This window comes from Meleagris gallopavo, chromosome 2 (assembly GCF_905368555.1).
Source record: "Meleagris gallopavo chromosome 2, MGAL_WU_HG_1.1, whole genome shotgun sequence".
NCBI lineage: Eukaryota > Metazoa > Chordata > Aves > Galliformes > Phasianidae > Meleagris > Meleagris gallopavo.
Window position 1 is genome coordinate 49,483,673 of NC_139405.1, and position 26,306 is coordinate 49,509,978.

The 26,306-nt window shown below is 38.9% G+C and overlaps 1 protein-coding gene across 5 annotated transcripts in view; it reads right to left on the reverse strand.

The window, feature by feature from the left end:
- Positions 1–26,306, reverse strand: part of LOC146544970 (uncharacterized) — a 67,563-nt gene that overhangs the window by 15,856 nt on the left and 25,401 nt on the right. The window contains exons 1-2 of one of the 5 annotated variants that reach the window (XR_014881334.1): positions 13,218–13,314; positions 11,576–11,743 (exon numbers count right to left, since the gene is read on the reverse strand). Coding sequence is in view for 2 of the 5 variants with exons in the window: in XM_085217086.1 (XP_085073212.1) it covers positions 8,704–8,769; positions 11,576–11,743 (234 nt within the window). In the remaining 3 variants the exon portion in view is untranslated. Of the gene's footprint in view, positions 1–6,359; positions 8,770–11,575; positions 11,744–13,217; positions 13,315–26,306 lie in introns of those variants that run through there. The other 4 variants (XM_085217087.1, XM_085217086.1, XR_014881333.1 and 1 more) reach the window with 4 other exon arrangements.

Consider the following 26,306-nt stretch of genomic DNA (forward strand, 5'->3'; position numbering starts at 1 on the left):
AACCTGTCTAATAAGTAGCCAGGCAGAAAATGACATCTAGATGCTTACAGTCACATTGGAGGAGTAAGAGAGGATTATACTAACAGCACGATATTTACCCTTACCTTTTCAAATTATGATGCTACAACATAATTTCTCATCTCATTCACTGAAGGGAGTGGAGTGTCTGCCACAGAAGAAAATGAGCAAGTAGGAAAACAGCAAATTCCTCCCTTGGCTCTGTATGTGAGAACAACTGAGTATCTTCACATTATACTGTGGTAAATGTTCACGCCAAGGACACGGGAAGGGTCCTGGAAAACTTAGTTTAAAAAAGTAACAATTCTCTATCATATTATTTTCCCACTTTCAAACTTTGTTCCATTATAGAATGAACAGTGAGGCTCTAATTATTCTCAGGACAACTTTCCTGTGTTGCTAATTGAGTTCATTGTACAATAAAAGTTCTCTGCTTTCAGAAGGTCATGTGTTCCTCATGTGCTCAACTCGTGGCCAAATCAAGTCTTCTAGAAGAGATGCCTCAAGAAAAGAAGAAGAGCAGCTTAATCTAGAAGTGCTGTGCATGAGTCCACAGTTCCTGCTCACCCTGTGCACTTTTGTGTCCCTGTTGCTGCAGGGAATGGGTGAGAGAAGAATGGCTCCATTCACAGCCCAGCATCCAGGTCTAGCTCCCCAGCTCTATTCAAAACCTGCAGCTGACTGTAAACACTAGGGTTTATCTCTTTCTACATTTATAGAAAGAGGGTCCCAGAGTCCTGAGGAATTCATATGATGTAGTCATCCAGCTACTCTCAACGATATTTGAAAAGTCATGACAGTCAGATGGAGTTCCCAGTGACTAGAAAAAAGGCAATGTTGCACCCATTTTTAAGAAGAATAGAAAGGACAATCCAGGGAACTACTGACCTGTCAGCCTTACCTCTGTGCCGGGGAAGATAATGGAACAGACCTTCCTGGAAGCTATGCTAAGTCAGATCGAAGAAAGGGAGGCGATATGGGACAATCACCATGCTTCACCAAGGGCAAGTCCTGCCTGATCAACCTAGTTGCCTTCTGTGATGGAGTAACTGCATCAGTGGACAAGAGAACCGCCACAGATGTCATCTATCTGAACTTCAGTTAAACCTTTGACATGGTCTCTCACAACATCCTTCTCTCCAAACTGGAAATACATGAATTTGATAGGTGAACTGTTCCATGGATAAGGAATTGGTTTCAAGATCATGCCCAGACAGTGGTGGTCAGTGGCTCAATGTCCAGTAACGAATGATGTCTCTCAGGAGTCAGTACTGGAACTAATGCTCTTTAATATCTTCATCTGTTAAATTGTCAGTGGAATCAAGCGTAGCCTCACAAGTTTGCAGGTGACAAGCTTCATGGTGCAGCTGATACATATGATGTCATGGATGAGAGACACTGACTCCATGCCAGAGGGTTGAAACTAGATATATTTAAGGCCTCTTCCATCTCAAGCCATTCTATGATCCTATGAAAAATAAAGCAAAGAACTGGCAATTTCACTGCACTTGATTCTCATCTATGAGTGAAAGGATAGGATGCTAGTAGTACCTTTAACTAACATGACTACTTGTGCAACTCCAAGCTTCATGGACTGTATAAATGTATTTCTCATACAAAGACATAAAGAACATGCAACAATCGAGATAAAAACAAGTCATAGGATGATTCAAGTTTGTCTCTCTCAGAATGCATGTCAGGGCTATTACGAAGCTATGTGACCTGGCAAGAGCCCAGGTGGGATGAAAGAGGAAGGCAGATAAAGGAGATTTCATTGAGTAAGACACCAGTGATACACCTAGCATTTTATTTGAAGTGGGAGAGGTTGCAAATAGGTTTTTAGAGACCTTGTCACAAAGGTGGCAGCTAAATCTATCGTAATAATTGGAGTAATCTCACATCCATTTAGCTACCCACAAACATGCACATCCTTGCTGACTTCCTAATTGACACTGTGGCCAGGGAAGAAACACTGAATTCAGAGAGAGGCTATTTGTTTGGGTTATTTTTTTATTTATTTCTGATCCAGCTGGACCCAAGCAGTGCCAGGAATCTTGTGAGAAAGGCTCAGTTCAAAAAAGAAATTGAGCTGTATTTCAGTCAGTGTGAATTATGGTCCTCTGAAACCACAAGTCTTTCAAAAAATACTTTTTAGTTTGCTAAGCCAGCACGGTAATTTAGTATGATGACATAGCTACATTATCAGATAGAGAATTTTGTAAAAAATTTTAATAATTTCCAAACTGTGACATTTTAAAATACAAAAAAAGGCAAGTCATTCCATGAAGAAAAAAAACTGATGAATCATTTTTTTCCTTTTGAATTTTCCTAGCCATCTTTTCACAGCTTACTCTCCAACTCACACTCTGCCTTGTACTACAGTGTTTTCCTCAGCAGAGACATCTCTCTGGATCTTATTCCACTATTCATGCACTGATTCTCCTGAAAGGAGCAGCAGCTTTATATCTCTGACTTTTTCCCGTCCATTCATATAGTAGATGAAATGGTCCTGAAGTTTTACAAGGGCATAGACAACTAGAGCGTAAAGGTGGTAGTTTTGTTGAATTTGAAAGCTTCAAATCTCAACATCCAACTCAGTTGAAGTTCTTAACTATATAAACATATATTAACTTGTAAAAGTTAAGAAAATTTGAATGCATCATATTTTGATGAAATGCAGATCACTCTCTTCAATTGTCCTAGGCAGCTTTACCATAGCAAAGTAGCATAGCACTTGTGCCATGCCTTCAGTAGTGCTTAGGAGTAGTGCTGCGTGATTTCAGTGCTCATTTAACTGACACAACCTATTTTCTGTAAGACAGGGATGTGTATTAAATAAATAAATAGAATTTTCTATAGTGAATTAAACCACTGGTCCTTCTTGCCTAATAATTTACCTTTCTCAGTCTCTAGTAGAATCTGCTTTTGAGGGATGACAAGTCCTCTCCCAGTACTGAATAAATAGTAGATAGAGACACATAAAAATGTTTTTTTCTGCCTGCACATATTCATCACAACTGACCATTTACAAATGCAATCTCCTCTAGCATTCACCTCATAAAAATCTCCAGTTTGCATTAGAGTCTGCTTTCCTGAAAGGTTTTGCTACAAGAAGTTTCTGTGTACTTGATTAGCCAGGCTTCTTATCAAGCTTGTAACACCCAGCTTGTTACAGGTTGCCTCTACTGAGGCTAATACCAGATACTTCTCCAGATTTGCTCGATTTGGAGAAATGTAGGACACAAGCATTGCCAAATTATTTTGACACTTTGACTCTCAGTAGTTATTATGTATCTGCATCTATCACAAACTACCAAAACGCAGAGGGAATTAGACATGGACCAAACATTCTAAGGCAGTTGTCTTGCTAATCTCTGCTGCTGAGTATAGAACTAGAACATTTAAATTACTTCATTACTTCCTGACTAACAAGGTTAACAGAGCCTGTGTCAATATATTCAGATCTAAAGATACTCTCCTTGTTCTTAGATATCCTGCAGCTGCTTTCATTAAAAATATCAGTATTTGTGCTCTGGGAGGTGAAGTCAAGTCTTGCTTAACTGCAGCAGTGTAAACAGCGCTATACCTTCCTTTGGCAAGAATTATCCACACACCTGTCTTTTTTGGAAGAATTTCAGTTTGCTATTTTTATTTCCTTGTGAACACAGTAGGTTAATTTTTTATTTATTTTTTTCTTTTTTGTAGATGTGCCAGCTACACCTTTTCTCTAATCCTTACTTGATTCAACAGTGGGCATATCTAATCACAGAAGTGTCTGAGGACCTCAGGGTACAATGAATATTTTCATGCCCAACCTACTTCCCCTGTGCTAGTTGCTGTTATCTGAGGCATAAGTATTACCTCAGATGTGCCAAGGTATGTGAAATGACACATTTTCCCACAATGTCTTGCTCTTCTTCTCCACAGGAAGTTATATCTCACTCAACTGTGGGAAATATTTATGTGGATATTGGTACATGAAGGACAGCAGTGAATATCAAAGTGGGCAGTTCCCACTGCCTGATGCCTCCACATTTCACTACAGCACAGACACGCCTGACTCACTGGGGTATGCAAGGTCCCAAAAGAATTAGCTATTGTCAGTTTTTGCTTCCCAGTACATGTTCGTAGCACAGCACAAGCTGTGGGGTGAGGCTGGTGGTCCATTCCACCACCCCTGAATTGGACTTGTTTTTATGGTAAGCCAAGAAGCCACAAATTAAACTATATTCAAGAGTGCTTACAGCTGAATTTCTCTTGTTAATCAGTTAAGCACTACCATAAGCACAAACCATAGTCTCTCCGTCTGGAGTAAGAGCTGGAGCCACCAAATGGCCAAGAGCACTTAAGTCCTCTCAGCACATGGTTTTTCCCACCATCACTGGTGCAGTTGAAATGCAGGAAGGGACAAGTGCGGTGTAAGTGTAGTAACAATACATCTGAGTATTTCATGAAGTTGTAACACATCTTTGATAATATATTTTCAAGTTCATATAAAGACAGCAGGGCATAAACATGTTTTGCCATTAATGTTTAAACCTAGATACAAAATATTTGTAGAACAAACAGTCCTGTGGCATGTGGCTAGATCCTACCTATGATAAACCCATTGACAGAAAGAATTAGGCATGCCAGTAATAATTATAGTTTTATTGGAAATGGAAATGAAATACTACCTCTATGGTCTCTAGGCACCTGAAGATCAGAAGAGCCTCTGTACTGATCTGGAGCTGTGGGAAGTCCACTTTATTCATATCTTACAGAGACAGCCTAACTGCTTTCCCTGCCCTGCAGATGCTTCCCTACTCTACAGAGAAGATAATCTACAACAATCCCATTAATATAATTTTAAGAACACTACACAATCATCAGTGGGGTTAGTATACTGCCATGTTTCTTGTACCTCCTCAATTCCTTCCATACTCGTCAAAATCCATACATTAGCAAGTGACATAAGAGGGGCTTTGGAAATCATTCATATGACAGGCATGCAGGCCAGCACAAATAGAAGATGCAAAATCTCATTTCAGAGGAATCTTTTCTAACCATGTTAGATTAATATCTAAAATGCACTGAATTCCATCACCAAGAACGTCATAATGAAGCATAAGACTAAGATCATTACAACATGGATATACTTACAACATACAAATCTGTTACTTAACAGGCATGAAGAACAGTTTCCAAGATGTTATCTGCCTGTCCAGGCAATGTATCAGCAGTCTTTAAAGTCAAGTGCTGAAAAATAACTGAACTTAGTCTACGTTACTGCTTCCAGTACTACCAGCACCAAACTATTTACTGGTATTTACTGGTAGGGAGCTTCTAAAAATAAATAAATAAAGAGATAAACAAATAAATAAATGCTATTATTAACATCGCAGTCCTCAGCCTAGAAGTTAAATTTGTTAGAAAAGTAATATCTCTCGTAACAGATGTGAGGCAATGAAGAGCAGCTTTCACATGATGGTTTTGATGTATCATCATAGAAAGACCATTAAACCTAACAAGTTTTTTGGCAACTTTCTCACACAGAATAAGTAATGCCTGGGGACATACTGGCTATTTACTAGTCTATCTTTATATATAACAATTAATTAAAATTGCTTACTTCTGTAGCAACAAAGAAAAAAAGCTATGTAACTATTTACGTTATATTCTCCCATATAATTTCACTGTTCACAGTACATTTTCTGTACAAAAGGATTAAGAAAAAAAATCCAACAAACCAAACTGGAATGTCTTTATGTAGAATGTCTTTCTGGCAAACAGAAAACATTCATTCATAAGAGTAAGAGCATTTTTCATCAGACACATCTGGTCTGATGAACTGTTCAAGTCTATTATTACATAATGTTTTATTATTTTGTTTGATTTTTTTGTTAAATGATTGACAAATAAGTTTCCTGACACAAGGAGGGAAAGAAATCTTTTAAAATCTCTTACTATTAATTTACAATACAAAAAGTAAGTGAATAAGTACATAATTTAACTATGGGACTGTAGCCACAGCCATAACAACTTAATATGCTGCAGACTATGAAGGAAATCTGTAAAGACTAGGAGAACAGCATCTTCCTACAATTATTATTAGCAGTTTTGTAGTGGCAATAAATCCTGCAAAAATAGAAGTTGTACTGTTCTCATTCGGAGTTTCACATTGTAGCAAGACAAGAATTATTTAAGATATAAGTAATTTATAATGTGTAAATATATACAGACATATGAACATACATGCTGACTCTCACACATGTACGCTGAGTATATCTCATTGCTAGTAAAGGGGAAAAACATTTGCAAAAAGCTCCACTCACCACTGCATGTCTCCATCTTACACCTTGAATTTATCTTGCCTAAGCATGGGGCGTCTACATCTGAATGGAATTGTGCAGAAGCAACTCAGTCCCAATGGCTGAAATCAAAATACCTTTGCTGTACATCTAAAGATAATGCTTGGGCAATGAATACTTGTACTGCTGCTTAGAAACAGGGATGCAAAGATGCAGGTCACTTCATAAAGTATTTTTAATGACAAAAAAGGAAAATTCTGAACTATGAAGTCAGCCAGTCAAAACAAACAAACAAACAAAAAAAAAACCCATAGCATGAGAAGATATTTCTTCAGAAGTAGAGAACTAAGAGCTAATATTCAGGAGCATTACCTTAAATTTTAGTGATATTTTAGTTGAATAAAGCAAACTGCAAAAAATACATTAACATATTTTATTCCAACACCTAAAAATTTCATTTCAAAGAAACTGACACCTCTAAACCTTACTTAAACTAGGGCTGAAATAAGCCTATGGTCCTGCAACACCCTCCTTTTTTCTCGAGTCCAAAAGATCCTGAAAGGTTCCAGTCAGACACTGTAACCCTAACACAGAATAGATGCTGTCTACAAATAAATGTATACAACCTCTTCTGTAGCCAAAAACCATTATTCTTACATTTTTATTCCTCATTTTAAACATCTCTGTTCTCAGTGTCACCATCTCCCCAAAGAGCCTTCGTTTCCAAAAGGGCTCAAGGAGACCCTGAACATTCCCTAACAACTCAAGAAAGAAGGGATTTTCAGCTATCCAATGAAAGTAAGAGAAAAAAATTACTATGCAAAGACTACCAGTGCTATAGCTTGAGGAGAGTGATGACTGTGAGCGACAAAAGAAATTTTAAACTTTTTAATAGCATGCATACAGAACAAACAGCTATATAAAGTACACAGAACTGTCTGAGATATTCAAATGAAACCTGTCATATACTATGTGCCGAAAACCGAAGGCAACAAAATTAAAAATAGAAAGGAGGTAAATGAACTGCATTTATTAGTTACTGGCATATAAAAAAAACAAACCTGTTTGATATGAAACCTGTCATTAACAGTTAGAAACAAACAAACAAAAAGTGAAAGTAATGAAAATATGCCAAAAACACTAAAAGAAAGAGAAAAAGGTTTGAAAGGGAAATAATGAAAACTAACAAGTTTTTAATGAAAACTAACAAGTTTTAATAACTAAGGTAATATTTTTAATACAGGTAAAGCATTCCTTCCACACACTTATGAGCCAACTACTTAAGGAATAAGTTTAGGAGGGTAAAGAAAACACCTGTAATAACTTATTTCTTTAACATGAAGTAATGTATACATAAAATTAGTCTTGGAAATTCATAATGCAGCATCATCAATGCCATGATATTTGCCTGTTCTCCACTGAACTGAGATATCTTGGTCTAATTATTTATTCTGATCTTCTTCCTTCATGCACCACATGCAGTCATCACACCAAATAAAAAGGGCAGAAAATGTAGATCTTATTGCTTCCTTTAATAAATCCAGAAATATTTCTAGATTTTGGTTCTCCAGATTTCTGTCCCTATGCTTTACAGGATTACACAGGCATTGCAAGTGGGAGATAATTAGTCTTCCTTTTCTTCAGCTCAGGAATGTTTATTTTAAGTCACAGCCTCTGACCTGCTTGCTTCGCCAGGGATGGAAGTTCCAATCATCAAAGCAATTTCAGCAGTAACCGCATTAAATTTCTGTCCTAATTTCTTCACGTGAAGGAGAAATCATACAGGAAACTGTATGTTTTCTTTTGGACACTGCCTTTTGCATACTACAATTAGTTTTATTTGTGCACCAATTAGGGATGGGACTCTACTTTCCTAATCAGGGAGTGGATGTTTCTTTTCAGTTCCTGTACTTACAAACGATGGGCAAAACTACGGCAGTCAAATATGCGTCACTAACTAACATTAACACCTTTTAGAGAAATCATAAATGCAGAAGGTTGATATTTATCTTACAAACAGCCCTGAGTACTTCCACACTCCTCGATGGAGTATTCCTGTATTGCTCTTCCCATTGCAGTCTCTCTGGAACTGATGCTGTGCGAGTGGAAATCGCACTGGCTCACTGGAGTTCCCCCTTTGTAGCTGTGCTGACAAAGCTGCACAGATCTTTTGCAGGTCTTTCTAAAGGATTGCACAGAGACAGAGTCCATTTGGCTCAATGGCATTTAAGTGAATATAAGTGGAAGGAGATCTCATTCCAGGAGTTTTTGTTGATTACATGGTCCTTTTTACTCTAGAATGTTCTTTTCCACATCTTCTTAAGAAAAAGAAGCATCCTCTTTTTCCCCGTCACATCTCAGTTACATGAGAAAAACGTGGACTGTTGGACGTATATCACATATATCTCATTTTGTCCACCGTGTCTTCTTTTTGAGCATCAGAAGTGAAAATGCAATCAGGCTGTCAATAGGAAGTGATTAAGAAGGAAGCTACATGAGTGTCTCAGGAGAAAAGAGACCCACTCCTCTCAGGCAGTCAGTGCTTCTGCTTCTTAAGGTTAAGGAGGAGTTTGGAGATTAAAGGCGTTGGCTTGGTAAGCACCAGCAGAGAAGAGAGGAGCTTTTGGCAGACAGGTAGCATAGCAAATAGCTTCCCTACTCAGTTAAGGCAGAGCCAGACCTACAAGCAGGTCTAGGGAAACTACAAGACTCTTGGATGTTCTGAGTTTCTGCGGATGCTCCTTTGGCAAATAAACATGACTTCATTTTGGAGAAGCTGTTTTCTGAGTCACTTCAATTAACTGCTGTCACAACAGAGATAAAGGGTGTGTATGTGCCAAATCCAGTCAGTCCTGTCAAGTTAACCCTGCCAGTAAACACTTCAGTCCAAGTCTTGAGATCTAATCTGAAAATGGGAACATGCATGATTCCCTTGAGAAGGGCAAGGTAGTCAGTTCACCAGTCTCCCCAGAGGGTGCATTAATGGGAAACAAAAATAGGTCATCCACCTCTTGTATGACCACAACTGCACTAGGTAATGTAAGGAGAGGCCTCTCACTGTGCCCTTTAGGTAGCAGAAGAAACAGATGTTTCCTCTTCCTAATGGGTAGGAAGTGGAAGAGAAGGTTATGTCTTCTCCTACCAGCTGAAAAAGGAAAATACAAGGTGTGTTTCTATCCATCTGACACTCAGTTATTAAAGTGCAGTCCATTATGAAATCCTGTCCTAGAAAAATAAGCTTTTGCATGTGTCATCAACACAGGGTACATGAAGAAGAGTCAGTATCCTGTGAGCCAATGCTCTGACTACCAACAGAGTCAAGTAGCACAAGAGGAAGGCAAGTCCTTGACTGGCTCCGCTGCTGCCACCTGTAAGAGTTTGTGGGTGTTGTCTCAGGAAAACAAACAAAGAAACAAAAAAATCTGTCTTCTTAAGATAAAGATGACAACTACTCTAGAGAGCTGACCATAGTTGTATGTATGGTCACTTTTTCCCACCCCCTCTCCATTTTGCCTTCATCTGTTCCACTACTGAGTGACACATGCTTGTGTTTTCTTAAGATCTGATAACTGTCATTAATGATCTGCACAGATTGGCGAGACCAGAGCCATTTGAATTACATATATTCTTTCAAATCAGCTGTACAAGATGGGCTAAGGCCTTTACCATCTCTGTAGAGATGAGTGACACGCATGAATACTTGACATCCCTCCCAAACAGGTTGATGTCCTTGCTTCAATATTTTCACTGACAAAAAAAGGGGGGGAGGATGGTTTTCAGTCAGATCTGTGCCTAGACTTTGTGAAGGCCTCACCACTCAGTCCCGTGGAAAAGTTAGTTTATCTGGAGAGAAGCAGCACAACACATTTCAGAAGCTTAGACAAAACTGAATTTTGCAACTCAAAGGTGGAAGGAGCCAAATGTACTTCTAAAGGAAGAGAAAAGGGATGGGGAAAGACACAGGAAACTAAGGAAAACTAGGAAAAGGAAAATAGGAGAATAGGAGAAAACCCTCAGAAAGCCAGGATTGCTATCCCCTCTGCCAGAAAAGATTTGGAGGGATATTCATCTTAATACTCAGCAGTGTGCCAGTCTGATGTTTAGGACTCAACACCAGGCACAGTTTCCCAGTAGGCAGCAAGTGTCACTGCCTCATCTGCTTGTGCCCATGCCCCAAACCATCCCAATCCTCAATATCTCCTGGAGAGCAGCTGAAGGCTTGCGTGTACCTGGCTGCCCCTGCCCTCCTGGCACTGGGTGCAGGTAGTTTCCCCAGGGGAAATGGCAGAGCTACTACCCATTTCTGAGAAACCAGCTCTATTCCAGAAGCTGAGGCTCCTGGAAGGAGCTGATACCACAATTTATAACAAAGCAATCAGATGGCAATTTCACTTACACTTTTGAACTTAACCCCAGGCAGATATTTCCTATTGGGTGTAAGAATAGATTGTCTTAACTGGCTTTTGCAATGGGTTAAAACTCTTTGTTTACAAAGTGACATGAAGTATAAATGTTGATTAGTTCTGCTGATTGTCACCAAACTGCCATATGTAACAGTATCCAAACAGCAGTCTCTAACAGTCCAACCCCATGCTTCTGCAAATTTATGTTGTTTCACTAATTGAGCTTTGTCTTTATTCGGCTGAAATTTGTTGTGGCTGAAACTGTTACCCTGTACTGATTGTATAGAAGCCAGAAGTATGGAAGCTTAATTCCAGCTGGAAACTATAATTGATATTATTATCTACAATGCAAATAATTATAACTCTGCATACTTCCTCTTCGGTAGGTTTTTCTTGGCAGGACAATTTGACCCTTGTTGTTGAATTATTCATTTTCTCCCCACTTAGAATACACAGCCTATTTCTTTATTCCAGAAACATTGCAGGCTATTCCATAGCTCAGCCAAATAAGGTCCAGAGTTACATACATTTTGAACTTGCATAAAAGCTCCCCTCCTCAACATCAGGACCTATGTAATATAAAAATATTCTTCTCTGTCAAATTTTGAAAGCAGGTAGCAAGCTAGGTGTTAACAAATCAGTTAATTACATGAAGATCACTAACTGGGTAAAATTTGCCAGCAAACCTGCTATAACCTAAATGCAAACTGTAAGTAAAGAACTAACAAGTAATAAGCCTATTTGCTAGGAGTAAAAAAACCTGAGGTGAAGAAACTACAAATTAGGCAAAAAAAAAAAGAGAAGTCCACAGTGGTTATAGGCTGAGTGAAAGCAGAGAGACAGTGTGCTCACCTACATACTTACCAGAGTATTTACCTCAGCAGTTCTTTCCCAACAAGAGTTCAGAAACTGGGTTACAGGCTGCAGAGAGACAACACTAACTTTCACATGAAGACAGGCTTGCAGTCTTCGGGGAAGCAAATGACAACGGACATAACTGCAAATCATTCTTCTGTAAGCAACAGTGCTCTCCTAAAAAAAAAAAAAAAAAAAACACAGTGAAATTTGCTGCAAATTAGCAGACTTTCTGCAAACTGACAGTATCCTCTTAGCTAATGACATTGGCTAGTAGCTGGCACCCTCCACAGAAGATTAAACGATAACCAGGTCAGAGGACGAGGTAAATTCAGCACATCTGTAAAATGTACTTCTCCATTCCAAGGGGTAAGTATTTTTGTTTTTGTTTTTTTCTGTAAGGATCTATCTGAAAGCACTATTGGGGCTCATTTGCCTGAAACATTATCTTCAGTGAAACTGAGATGAATTTCTGTAATTTCCTTAGATTGTCTATGGATAAATCAGGGAAAGATTATCTATCCAACTACATGAGGTATTTTTGCTAGCTTTTCTTATTTCAGTTGCTGAATATATACAATATAGATGTAGTTTATCTAGTGTGCTATACTATACATTACATTCATATACTAGCAGCTAAAATATTCCAAAACCCAGTCCAACATCTTTTGCCTATCAGACTCTGTTTCCATCTTCTTGTGTCCTAGAGTGACCAAGACATCAAATATCCCCCCACTGCTCCTTCTTCAGAACCTCCCAGCATTTCCCAGCCTGAATATCCTGCCTCAGCCACCTTTATATCTTTATGTCCCTCCCATACACAGCTAATCATCCTTGAAACTTTATTTTCCAAACCACCCAAACCTAAGCTCATTACTGACCCCATACAACCTGTTTCATACTCCCAGTCCTCCTTATTGTTCTCTCACTTTTCAGTTCCCTGGCTTCTTTAGTCCTGCTTTTTTCTGATTTGATGTTCTTGACTCTGCCTCAAAGCACCTTCTAAACTCAGCTCCTTGCCCATGCCCCAGAACTTGTAGCATCCCTATCTCTTCAGTCCCTACATCCATCTGTTTTGTTCTAAAGCTCCCAGCTGTAGCATCTACACTCTCGCGTGTTGCTGAGGTGTTCATCTTCAATCTGTTTTATCACCCCAGCCATCAGCACCGCTTATCTGATAACAGCTAGGTACTCTAAAACCTGCTTCCCAGGATTCCAGCAAGAAAGAAACAAACAACAGGCAGATATTTATATTTATATGTATATGCTTCAGGGAAATAAAACATTTGAGGAAAATAGCTTCTGGTTATATATACTAGCTATGCACTACCTTCTAGCATGTTAAATAGTCAGAAACTGCATTCAGGTTTGTTGAGGTGATACCAGCTCGATACCAGCGCTGAAAGAAACACTATCCAGTTTGCTTCTGTCTTTCTTTTCTTGTCATGGTATAACATATCTCCTGATGATCATTACTGGAGAAAGTCAACAAGAGCAGAGATAAATGCAAGGCAGGAAAAGGAAGGATTCAGGATATTTCACCTTCTGGTATTCCAACCACTAAGACAGCACTTTCCTTGAACCCTTTTACTTTCACAGGACAGCCTAAAATAATGCTCAAATTACCAACTTGTGACAGGTTCTGGCTTACATTTGAGTTTTCTTCTTCTTTTCTCCAGAAAGATCTTTCTCAGTTTATTCCTTTCATGAATTGCCCTGCCTTGTCCTGCTGAGAGAAGACAACTCTGAGAACAGCACACTCAGTTTCTTCATGAAAGCTTTACTAAAACAGATGTATTACAACCATTACTGAGCAGGTACTAAACATCAGTTATATATAATGCAAATTATTGTTGAGCTAGAGCTTTTACACTGATAACTACACAGAAAGGAACACAATTAGCTTTGTAGAATGCTTGCTACATACTAAGCCAAACATATGCACACCCAGTTTGGTTTTGCATTTAGTTGGATTATTAAGCTCAGCTATTAGAGCATCTACTACCACTGGTTATGCAACAGATAGGAATTGATAAAGTTGTTAGAATCTCTCTCCAGTAAACACACTGGCTAGATTTCTTCCTCCACAGTAGGGTGAGTGCCAACCAGGCTGGCAGTAGTGGCAGAAACCATTTGGCAGTTCACATGCAAGACTGAGGTTCTTTGTGGGATATACTGAACAAATGCACATCCTCAGTGTACACACAAATTCTGTCACATTAAATTCTGTAGTTGTCTTATGGACCACAGTCATTGAAATCAATCTTCTGAAACATGAGAAATGGCGATGCATTGACAGGATGTTCTGAAGCAGATTTTTAAACCTTACTGGAGCCTGCTGGGCAGGAAGAAACAATCCAGAGGCAGCCCAGATTACAGAAACCTAATACATACATCCAATGGAAATGTTATGTTCCACTTTATTCTTATTTTATCTTTCTCCAGATTTAATGAATTGAGAACAGGGAAAAGGCATTAGAAGTTTGAGATACCACTACTTTAGCAGGTACAGACTCAACAGTGCTCTTAAATACAAGTGTCACATTTCCCTCATAATAATCTCTCAATCTGTCCTTGAGAACCATTGAACTGTGAAGATCTTATACCCTTCATGCCCACAGCAATCTGCATTAACAACCTAAGAAAATATTTCATCCATTTATACACAGTCACTAAGTAAAAATGCCCAAGGGAAGCACTTCAAGCAAATTGAAAAACTGTTTGGGGGGAAAGACACCTTACCGACAAGAATAAGAGTCAAGAGCAAGAGGTACTTTCTCCTACAAAGGTTTTAGCTGGAAAGGCAGAAGCAGAGAGCATTCTTCCTCTAGTCATCATTTCATTTTAAGCCTCTCTACCTTGATTGTAGAAGAAAGGGCAATGAGAGAAAAAAATAAGGCAAACTTCCTCCACAAGTGATTTGCTCATTAATGTGACAGTAGAAATACCCAAGATTGTTTATAGGCTCCAGCACTACACACAACAATTTTAAAAGAATAGGTTCCATTTTCTGAAACAAGAGTGATTTTGTTACATTTGCTCTTAGGCTTAAAGGAAATGGACTTGCAGTTATGCAGTTAATGAAATGTAAAGAAGTTGCCACAAAGCTATTCAGGGCTCCAGCCATCTAAAAACATACCACATGACTGCTTGAATATTCAAGAGCTGCCCTGCAAAAGCAAACAGTAATACAATGAAATTAGCAATGGAAAATACTAGCAGTATTTTCAGATTTGACAGTAGCTGATCCCCGGAGCTCCTGAAAACATAGACCATTTAAATGAGCAGAAGTATATGCTTCACGGCTATAGAGGTTCTCTTTCAATTTGTGTGTGCAATGACTGCTCTCCCATGTCCATGCCATTATCTCTACTGTAGACTGTATATACAACTACTCTTAATGTCTTCAAAGGCTTTCTTTATGAAGGAATCTGTTCTTCTTGAGTGTTTATTGTGCATATTTATGACAATACTCTTATTTTTGCATTTTTTTTTTCAGCCCCTTGACCTACTGCATTTGGTTCACTGTAGTACCAATGACCAGCACAACTTCAAATTGTTTTCTTTCACTCTTTCATCTGGTCTTCACACCAGAGTGGTTCAGCAGTCAGCCAGCTGCCTCCCAGGGAACACAACCAGGCCACGCAGACAAGTGGGTCCAGGGGAGTCACTCAGCATGAACTCTCAAATCAGCAACAGCCAATTGTTTCATACTGTGGTGATGATTAATACACATCTTTCAAAACAACAGCAGCAATGCCTGGAGACTGTACTATCTACTAGTACACTCTCTCAGCTCTATTCTCATATAGGAAAGCCAGAAATACCTGTTGCAGAACACTCTTGATATTTTGTGCCACAGATGTCATTAAGTTGTTCACCAAAATGACAAAGACTTAAAAGACATACAGACAGTATATTTCTCAATCAAATATTTCCTTGACTGAGTAGTTTACAAATACAGTCATATGAAAGTCTTCATGGGACAACTATCCCTTCAGGACTTTTTCTCCCCTTGGGATTCCAATCTTTCCCTAGGCTTACTACCAATGAGCTGATATTAAGACTTTTGTAACTTGTTAGAACTTGTGTGAAACACTGTATCTTAGGTGTATACATATTTTATATATATATTATATAATATATATATATATATATATATATATTATATTATATATATATATTTAAAGTCCACTTGAGAAAACGTCAACACTGCTTCACTGGAGTAAGAGATTAGCTCAAAATTAATAAATGCTTTGAAAAGATAAAATGATGCAAGTACAAAGATTTTGTAAACATCTTCTAATCCTCTGATGTTTCTTCGCCAGTTTCCCCTCCCTGGTTTATAAACCAGGCTGTCCAAGGCCACACAACAAGTCAACAGCTGAGCCAAGATAGACTTTAATGCTTTAATTCCATTTCTCAAGCCCCAATGTTTCTGTCCTGTCTTACACTTTGCCTCCCTTTTCAAGCAGTGAGTACTACTCAAATCTCTCCTTTTACTAGGAAATAAGACTTTGTGACTCCAGCCCAAGGTTGCAGAGGAGCTTTACAGTTCTGTGATCTCTTGGGATCAAGGATACCTTGAGCTAAACAGCTGCTAGATGTTAGTTTCTACTGCTGTATCATGTACTGGAATCTGAAACCAAACAAACTCTAGACATTAGCAATAACTTTCTTCTGCCTGTAGACTTCCTGGGAGACAAGCAAACATAGGAAAAATAGACTCCCAAGAACATAGGCAAGCAGAAAAACTAACAAAATTACCAGAGAGGAACACTTCAGCGTTTCTCAGGTTGCAGAGATGCCTAGGTTTGCAGTTGTGCTGTTATCTTGAAAGATTAGTGACTTGATTGTATTCCTTCATCACGGCAACAGCTTCCTCTCCTCCTGGCTCAGCAATGACATCTTGTTTCCTCCCTGTCTGCAAAACATATCCCTGCCTTTAGCATTCTGTTGGTGAAGAATTCTGCTTTGCTGACTTGTTGCCAGCCAAAACTTCTCAGAACACAAGTGAAGGGAATTCAAGCTTTTAGATAAACAATCCTAAGTTCCTGCATACCTGAAGCTGTGCCAGATTCTTACAGAAGCATTGTTCATTAGTGCTAGCTACTATCTCCAGAATTCAAACAGCATTTGAACTAAGCTCTCTTTAAAGAATGTTAGTGTTGAGACGCTCCATTAGTCCACATAGAGGAGGACAGTCTCCAGCCTCAAGTCTTTGGTAACATAAAAAGGCTGTACATGCTTGTTGTAATACAGGCTTTTTTTTTTTTTTTTTAAAGTATTTTACCTTACACCACATATTAATGGTGCATATGTTGATAAATGAAGAGCATTAACATACTGCCATTCAATGAAGTACCCATCTGTTTTACTAAACCATCTGTAAAGTTCCAGTTTAGCCTACATATCAAAGACTAATTCTATTCACAGGGGAAAAAAAAAAAAAAAAAAAGGATTTGTATAAATATAGATTTGTTACAACCAAAGGGGAGCACAAACTCTATTAGGTCCTAGAATATTTTCTGCATTTTCTTCCTCTGCCATTCTTTACCTCTTTTTCCTCAAAGTTTCTACCTTTAGTGCACTTACTGCACATCTCAGACAGCCAGAAGGAAGTCTATTTGCATTCATTCTACAGCCCCAAGCTAGAAGATTCCTGAACATTTTTCTATCCCACAGGCATCAGTAGGACTCCTCTCCCAGAGGAAGCCTTCTTTTGGAGTGCAGAGAACTTTTGCCTGCCCACTCTTGATACACTCGTTGTTTATTGCATGAACCAACATAAGCAAACCACACATGGCAAACCCAGGAGTCTGAAAGCAGGTGCTAAGGCAGAAATGGGCTTGTCCAAAGTTTTCCGAAAGACTTACAAATGAGAAGTAATCAAAGCGAGGCTCATGTGCACTGATACAAACTTCTTAGAAGGATTTGCATTGAACAAGTAGAGATAGGGATTCAAGGTTATGTTCAAAACAGCCTGTTCAGAGCTGGGAGCTTCAAAGGCTATCAAGGCTAACTGTCAAGTAAAATGAAAGCTTGGCACTATCAAAGGCTCAGGACATAAACACCACTCAGAAAAACATGAATGCTGATTGCATAAGAAAAAGCAGGGCACCTACATTAGTGTTTTATCAGCTCTCAGAGTTTAAGCAAAATTGACCTTTTAGGCAGCAGGAATTTTTTTTCTTTAAATGTGTATTTATTCTCAAAAAGCATCATTTGTATTTGTAATGTTTAGGAGATAATGTATTGCAAATGAAAAACTCTAAGAGAGGGCAGTCACTGCCACTGTTAATGCTGAAGGATACCTGGCAATCAGTTTGAGATATCTTCTCTTTTGCTGTTGAATGGCCTGCACAAACAAGGGAAATGACTCACTAATTAAAAGTAATTGTACACGGAAGGCTGGTATACACCAAATATAAACTGAAGATTCATACACATTTATACATTGGTCAGCTATGAGAAGTGTTTAGATACAAATTTAGAAAATTTTAGTTTCCATTCATAGTGTCTTAATCCTAACAGGTACCACCTATGTTCAAAAGGAATTGGTCAGCTGCTGAAAAATTTCACTTGTTGCCAAACTACTTTAGAATTCTCTTCAGAATTATAGTTCTGAAGGTAAAAGAAAATGCATAAGATCTCAACCCTGTCAGGGCTTCAAAGGAGTCATCAGCAGATCATTACCATTCCTGGTAAAGAATAAAAATCTCGAAGTGATCTTTAACCAAATTCTTCCTTCTGTCCTAAAATCTCTCAACACTGGGAGAACAAGCAAAGAAATGCTTTCACAGCAGCTAATTCTCCTTGTCAGTTTTCTTCAGCAGCACTCCCATACGTACCCACAATGCCACTTCCTCCGATTTCAGACAGAGATCCTAAATATTTCAGATAGTTACATGACACAAAAGACAACAAATTATGATTCTGACAAGTAAGCTACAAGTACTCCTACTCTTGTCTTCAAACGTTTCTCTGTCATTGTCCAAAATATATGTGGTTGAGCAGACCCCACATAGCGAGTTCCCTGAGGCAACATGAGGAGTTTGGTCTGGTCTCAAACAAGAGGGAGGATCTGTTTTGAACAGTACTTCTGTGTTTTAACTATTCTCTACAGGTTTTTGTTTGTTTTCTTTTATATCAAGCTACTTTCAAAAGTCTTTTAGTGCCTGTAACAATTTTAAATAAAATCTTTCAGATAAGTAAGTTGTCTTATGCCTTGCTGAAATAGTTGAGCAAACAACTTAAGCATTTAATTCATGGTTCCATATTGAAGCAAATAACTGAAGAGATCATAGGAGCTTAACCTACATAGGACTAAAAAATACAAAGAATGCTGTACTGTGTTAAGTGCTCCATGTTAAGAAATGAGGCTCTTAACTTTTGGCTCAATTTGGTTGATTGTTTTGTTTCCCCTTTTTCCTTAAATCAAAAGAAACCTGGAATTTTTGCAAAGAGATCCTGCACACTGGCCAATGGCAAGTAGTTCAGAATCTTTTTTTTTCCTCTACTGTACTATGACACATCTTAGTAGCCTTGTGGGTTTTTCTCAGTTTATAGTTATCTATGATTAAATCTGAGACACTAACACTAACCCACAAATCTCTGCAGGTATTTAAGAATACCACAAGTATTTTTTAAGTATCTTAAAAGTAACAGCGATAGATACTGATAGTGAATTTAGAACAGACTGGTGCACCGCTACTACACTGCCTCATACAGCGCCCTTTCCCTCCCTCTGACCTGAGCCAACAAGGGCAGCTGCTAATCCTTTCATTTTTTTTTTAGCACAATGCAAACCTTTCTCTGTTCACTAATCCATCACCACATCAGCTGATGGGTGGCCCCTTTCTCCTGCAAATGCAAACCCCAGTAGCTCTGCCAGTTTGCCTGATCCTGAGTGCACCTCCCACCCAAAATCCACAGTGCAGTGAAAGGTGAACCAAATCCTGCCCCTAGAATGGTGCCTCATGTGAGCTCAGGCAGTCTAAGTTTGAGTTTGTTTTCTCTAAAAGGCAGTTAAGTCTAATAGATGTCAGATTTACAGGACAACAGCAGGAAAAAAAAAAAACCACCTACCAATACTGTCATTAATCTCACTGTAGTAGTGGAAAGAAAGACCATTTTGTGCCAAATTCAATAGAGACCCACAGCAGTGAAAAGCAAAGTCACTTAATTCTTCAATTAACTAAACATCTATAATAAAAAGAACATAGATATAGCTTAGATTAAGTCCACAGTTTTGGCACTTAACCTGAATATGTATTTGAGACCAACTGAATTTGTTATATCAAAAGTCAGTGGCAACACGCAAGGTAGGAAAAAACTTCACACCACAGCAAATAGTTTTTCTTGTCTTCATTCATCTTAAGGTTCTTGTTTATCAATTTGATGATATAAAGAATGCTAAATACCGAAATAAATTATGCAAGGAAGGAGACAGTCGAACTGTAGAAGGTACACTTAGATGTAATAGAATAATATAAAAAGTACAGATCCTTGTACCTAGGTAAGGAAGTATATATTAAAGGCTTCATATCCATTTGTTCTCTCCTGAGAAGCTGTGGGACACATTGAATTAGCTGTTATATGGACCATAGCATAAAGCACAGCATATAATTCATTCATACTACAGTTTAAAAACCATTTGAGTCTTGAAATCGTGTGTTATCAACAATATGTAATTGGTATTTAACCTTTACAAAAAATGAAGTTTATGTTTAGAATTAAATTTACTGTTGTTCAGAAATAATGGTCTGTCTCCTACTTCCAGAGTATGAATTGCTCCTACCTTATCTGCCACTGCTTCCGCAGAGGAGAAATGGAATAGCTCTCCAGACAGCAAATATCTTCTCTTGTGCATCTAAAGAGCTTTTAAAAAAGCAGCAGGACTAACGTGCAAAAACACAGGTTGCAGGCACAGTCATGTACGTATACAAGGTAGCACAAAGCAATTGAAAGTGCTTCTGCATTAACTCTAGCCCCTAGAAGGAATGGTTTCAAAACTGGGACTTGGTCTTTGCCACTCGCCAATAGGCATGCACCAGCTGGAAACATTTGGTCCTTCAAGGACATTGCACTGCATGTTCCTGAAAACAGCCTTGCACCTTGTTGTATACCTGTGGAACATTGATATAAAAAAAATACATTAAAAAAAAAGTAGGTTAACATGCCTGAAAAAATTTCAAGTGGAAAGTGAATAATGGAATTGGTCCTGTAGCAGATTAGGCCTGCAACAAGCCTCGCCCATCTGTGAAGTAGTCACATTTGTTAATTAAACTGAGCTTTGTTCAGTAAACAAAATGAAAGAGGGTTACAGAGTATGCAGCAAAAAATCCCGGCTCTTGCTTTGGAACAAACAGGAAACAAAGTTACATTATCTGAGGAACTTCCTACATTATGATTTTTGCAAGGCAGTCATATTCAACTGTCAGTAGCATAAGCACTACCACAGAGCAAAAATACTCTAATCACAACAACACCAAGCTGAATGCTTGCTCTGCCAGTGGTCAAACAACACAAAACAAATCATTGAGAAAGCTCTGCAGAAGGCCATAATAATCTGGAGAGTGGTATAGTACAGCAGGTGTTTGCATGTGTGGAGTTACAAGGAGTTTGCACAGCAGATCTTGCCCTGCTGTCCTCAGGCTGTATTTGCACTGTACACTGTGAGATCTTCCCCTCCCTTTACCCCTGGCCACACACAACAGAAAGTGCAGTACTGCCCACAACCTGCCCAGCAAGAAGGAAACACACTGCCAGGCCTGGCCCAAGCCTTGCTTGGAGATGTTCAGCACACAGGACAATGCCAGTCAAGCACTTGAATAAAATGGGATTGTTTGCAACTAACACCTCCAGATACCTTGCCCCCAATCTCCCTCCTCCTTCCACAGAACCTCTGAGCAGAAGAGAGGGAAATCTCCCTCGGGAGATGCCCATCTGCATATTGGGAACTGGAAGAGTCCCAGGGACTCCAACACTATGCTTGCTGTGCAGGGAAAGTGAAGGCAGCCCTGTAAAGAAGCACACATTAAATACAAAAAGTCTTCCTCCACTCTCCTTTAAAAAAAAAAAGTTTCATTGCTCTTAAGAGGAAGGAAAGCTAAAAGTCTTGCATTGATTATAGGGCATATCCACAAGGAACACCTGTCTGAGTACACTAGAAGCATAGCTACACCTTGGTGAACTCCCCACAGTTGGGAAACCCACTGTGTTGCTAGGGGCATGCAGCAATACAGGCATTTCCTCCAAAAACAAAGAGAAGGAAAGGCCGCTGCTCCTCACCAACGACATGAAATTCCCACTGACTTCTGACCTATAATTGGCCAGTATTTTTCAAAGCAAGCAGAAATATATAACATACGAGTTTCACTTAAGTAAGAGACAAAGCGAGATTAAGGATGAAACTATATACAGTGACACAAAAAGCACTGAGGTTGGGCTGCGATCCAAAATTATAAATAATAGGATTCCTAACAATACATTATTTCTTGTTTCCTTTCCGGAAACATCTTTACTTTCTTTCTTTTTTTTTTTTTTTTTTTTTTTTTTTAAGTCAGTATGTGTAGGAACATATTGTCTCAGTAAAGTAACAGTTGTTACTTTCGTCTTTCCCTCCACTCCCTTCCCACCCTGATATACTCTTATAAACCAGAAGCGATTACAATAAATTCAGTGTCCAGACACTCGACAAGACATTGCAGTGAACACGGACCACCCACTGACTTCATCTGCTTTGCTTTTCTAGTCCCAAATTCTAGCAGATTTTCCACTGCCCTTGATAATGAAGAACATAAGCTTTTTTATTTTTTAAATACAGAAGGCAGCATGCAGGGGCAGGTCAAGGAGAATCCGTTAGATGCCAGAATACCCAAGACAACCCACTATACATATTTCGCCCTTAATTTGTGTGCCATCAGCCAGAGCACACACCCTCCTTTTCAGCTCACACTGTAGCTCAAAGATCCTAACCGGTTTATCTATGTTTACACCCAAAACCTGTGGTTCATCCTAGGTAACCTTTTTATGGAGGCTACCTACATTAAACATACTCTAGAAAGGTAAAATAGAAGTGAAATAAAGCCCAGAAACACAAAAGTGTAATCATGGTTTCACAAGTCAAAGGTCTTATAAAGCTCTCCCCCCATGGTTCATGAATTCCCTAAGATCTCCTGATTTGGAACAACAGCTTGCATAGCATACTTCAGCCTGGGTGCTATTACTCAGAGCTATGATCTTGGAGAGGCAGACTAGAGTATACTGCTGACAGGAACAACAAAATAGACATAGTTTACACTATAAGTCACTGCTAAAAAAAAAAAAAGTCTAGCTTCCAAGTCTCTGAGAGTCAGCACTTCCAAAGCTTGCCTCCTTCCCACTGAGGAGCCTTCTGCTGCCTACATCCAGCCCAGCTCCTTCTGCCAGATAGTTTTTGTTAATTATTAACCCAATTCATAAAAACACAAAACCCTTTTATTTTAATTGAAAACAGAGTATGTTCCTGACAAATGCTGAAGTTTAATTTGCCATAAACAGTGCAGTCTTGTGCTACATTTACATAGCTTTTGCCAGCAGTACCTCAGAAAAACAACATACCAATAGGATCACTTCATCCTTCACTAAAATTAATTAATTTGAAATTGTTAGGTGTTACACAGCAGTGGTCTATGAAGCAAAGCACAACTTTAATGAAGTACAGAAACCTGAGGAAAAAATATTTTAAGAACATCAGTCATAAATACAAACTGAAATATTGCCATGACTACAGAATAGCTTCTGTATGAAGAGGGCAATGCAAGTTTCAGTGACTGCAAACAATTGGATTTTTTTATTTTATACTTCAGATATTTCATACATCTTACCTTACCAGTAGAGAAACTTCTACCTGAAGGTAAAGCGCAGCCCCACAGCTAAAACTAACAGCTCTATTGCTAGGAACCTAGCTTGTAAGTTCATCTTTTTTAGCCTTATTTGAACTGTGAGGAGACATTTACAATGATAGCCTGTCTATAAAAGACACAATGAATTCAAATTTTAAACCAGTTGCTTGATTTTCCTGACTTATTACTGTGTTGCCTAACTCAATACTGAAGCATCCATTGGAAAACAGTTGATTTTTCATGGTGAAACAAGCTAAACGTTGGAAAAGAAGAAAACAGACAAAATACATCCTCAGTACAAAATTTCAGAAGCTGATGTATTGGGGAGACCACTAGTTACTATGATTTGGCGTAAAATTCAGAATTGATTATGATTATTATTACAAAAACAGTTTCTTATGCTAACTGCAGCCAACCGCAGTGGATCGAGTTGAATGTGGTACAGATTTCAGTGAAAGACCAGCAGCCAAGACTTGCTCTCAGGATGCATATGCATGCGCTGAGATTCTTGCCAATCAAATGAGATGTTGCCTTGAAGCAACAGGTAGGAACTGTCTGAAGTATTTAGTACAGTAAGCATGAAAAAAATAGCTAAAAGTAAAAAACAAACACATCAGCCCTTGAGGATAGGCACCAAACTGTAATTTAAGAACACCAGAGAAACGAGTATTCTGGACTTCAGGCAAGATGATACTTTCTCATTAGAGGTAATAGCTCCTTTGACCCCACTAACCTCTGAAAACAGATTCACCTTCATTTCTCTTTTTCCTCTCATGTAATACATGCATCAACACAGGGGTAGATGTCACCTAGCCCACTTCAGCAATCAGTGACTAGACTGTCATATTTAAGACTGAGATTTTCAACCCATGCACAGGGCAGGGAAACTTCTCAGTGGTAAGTGTCATCATCAGTACAAGACCTCACCTCCTGGGGCAATGAGGGCAGGGATTCCAGAGCCCTGACCTGCTACATAACCTAGTCAGCCAGAAAGTTCAAGTCGTTGAACTTAAACATCCCTGCCAAAACACACTCCTCTACATCCTCAAATAATCCTTCACCCTTGGTATTTCCCCTGCGTTCCCCACAGGCCATGCACATAGTTGCACTGCATAGCCATGCCAAATGGACTGAGGAAGAACTAAACACATTAAAATGTTAGACTGTCTTGTGGGAATTTTGAGAGATGCTATCCCTGCTTCACCACTTTTTCTCCTCCTATTCTACCCTTATCTAAAAGTTAAACCAAAAAGGAAGAAACATTTCAAGGGTCTAGCATGAGTTTCTGCCACTTGAGCCTGACATCTTACCCCTCATCAGCACCTAATCATACTGATTATTCACATTCACATCAGGGACAGACTGCAACACCTGGAACACTACTCTCTTGTGGATGCTGCAGACCAAAGTTGCTGAGGGGATTTAACAGCTGTCCAGAGAACAGATGAAAACAGTATATCATTTCTCCTCAGTGGCAAGGCTGGAGGTCTTGCTTAAGTAGTTAGAGGCCACAGTTAAGTTACCAAGTGATGGCTGTTTCGTGATTCACGTGACAGTAGTTGTGGTCTCAGCACAGTTAATGGAAGTGCTGCTCCAGCAACAAGGCATTAATTTGTACTGCCACTGGGTAGCTCCACGAAGGTCACAGCCAGGTCTGGATCACACAGCAAATTACCCCATTCCACTAATAATGGGAATAGATGACAGATGGTTCCTATAGAAAGGTTAAGTCAAAAGTGGCCATCTTATCTAACGCAGATACAGCAGGAGTTAGAAGGGCTCTGCCTCCTCCCGTGTCAGTCAGTGCATCGCATTCCCTGAAGAGGAAGCAATCAGTCCCAGAAGATAGAACTCTGCTCCCTAGATCCCTTTTCTGATCACAACTTTCTGGTGCCGTGTCCCAAACAGAACTTTTTTTTTTTTTAATTATGGTGTATGGCAGTAAGCAGATAAGAAGCATAGGGAGGAAGCAGCAATAATTGTACAGCCATAGCATGAGATTTCATGTTTCTCTTCAAACATACAAGCATACTGAGCCATCTTGTTTACCACAGCACAGCTGAGGCCAGACAAGAGCAGGGCTGGATCTAGTTTTCACTATGTTAGAAGTGATCCAAGGAAAGTTTCTTTTTTTTTTTGACAACGTACATTAATATCATTAAAAAAACAACTGTTTGTGTTCCAATAAAGACATTACATAGCATAATATATTTTATTATATTTATAATATAATAATTATATAATATTTTGTACATATAGGAAAAAAGCAGCAGACCACTGCTTCCATCCTGCATTAAGCCTAATTTCAATCTCATCTATCATTATTCAAAAAAATTGGGACTTATTCAATTTCCAAATAAACCAAGATTCCCCACTGTCCCTCAGACATTTCAAACCTTTAAAGCATACAAGTGTGCACAGCAGCAGTGCAAATATTCTTGTTTAATGGCCTGACAAGAAGGTAGAAAAACTCTTCAGGAGATCACAGTGTTCAGGCAGAGTATAAATCTGGAGAAACTAGACAGGTAACCAGAGCAGATAAAGATCAAGTCTAGATTAGGCAGTGGAGAGTTGTAGCAATAAATGGGATGCGTTTGCACCCTTGATGCTGGACAGGCAGAATACTAACACTCCCTGCCATAAGTAGCAGCTGTACACTGTGCCCCCTGTTCACACATCCACCTCACTTCAGTACAAGTCTTGACTTTCTTTGGACTATATTATTATTATTTTGAAGTTCTTAAGAGTTGAGTTGGCAGAGAGTGAGAAGGGTCTGCACTGCTTCTCTGTGGGGTAAATTCAGGGCAGCTAGTGAAATCTGACATGCATTCCTAATCCCCAAGACGTGTGTT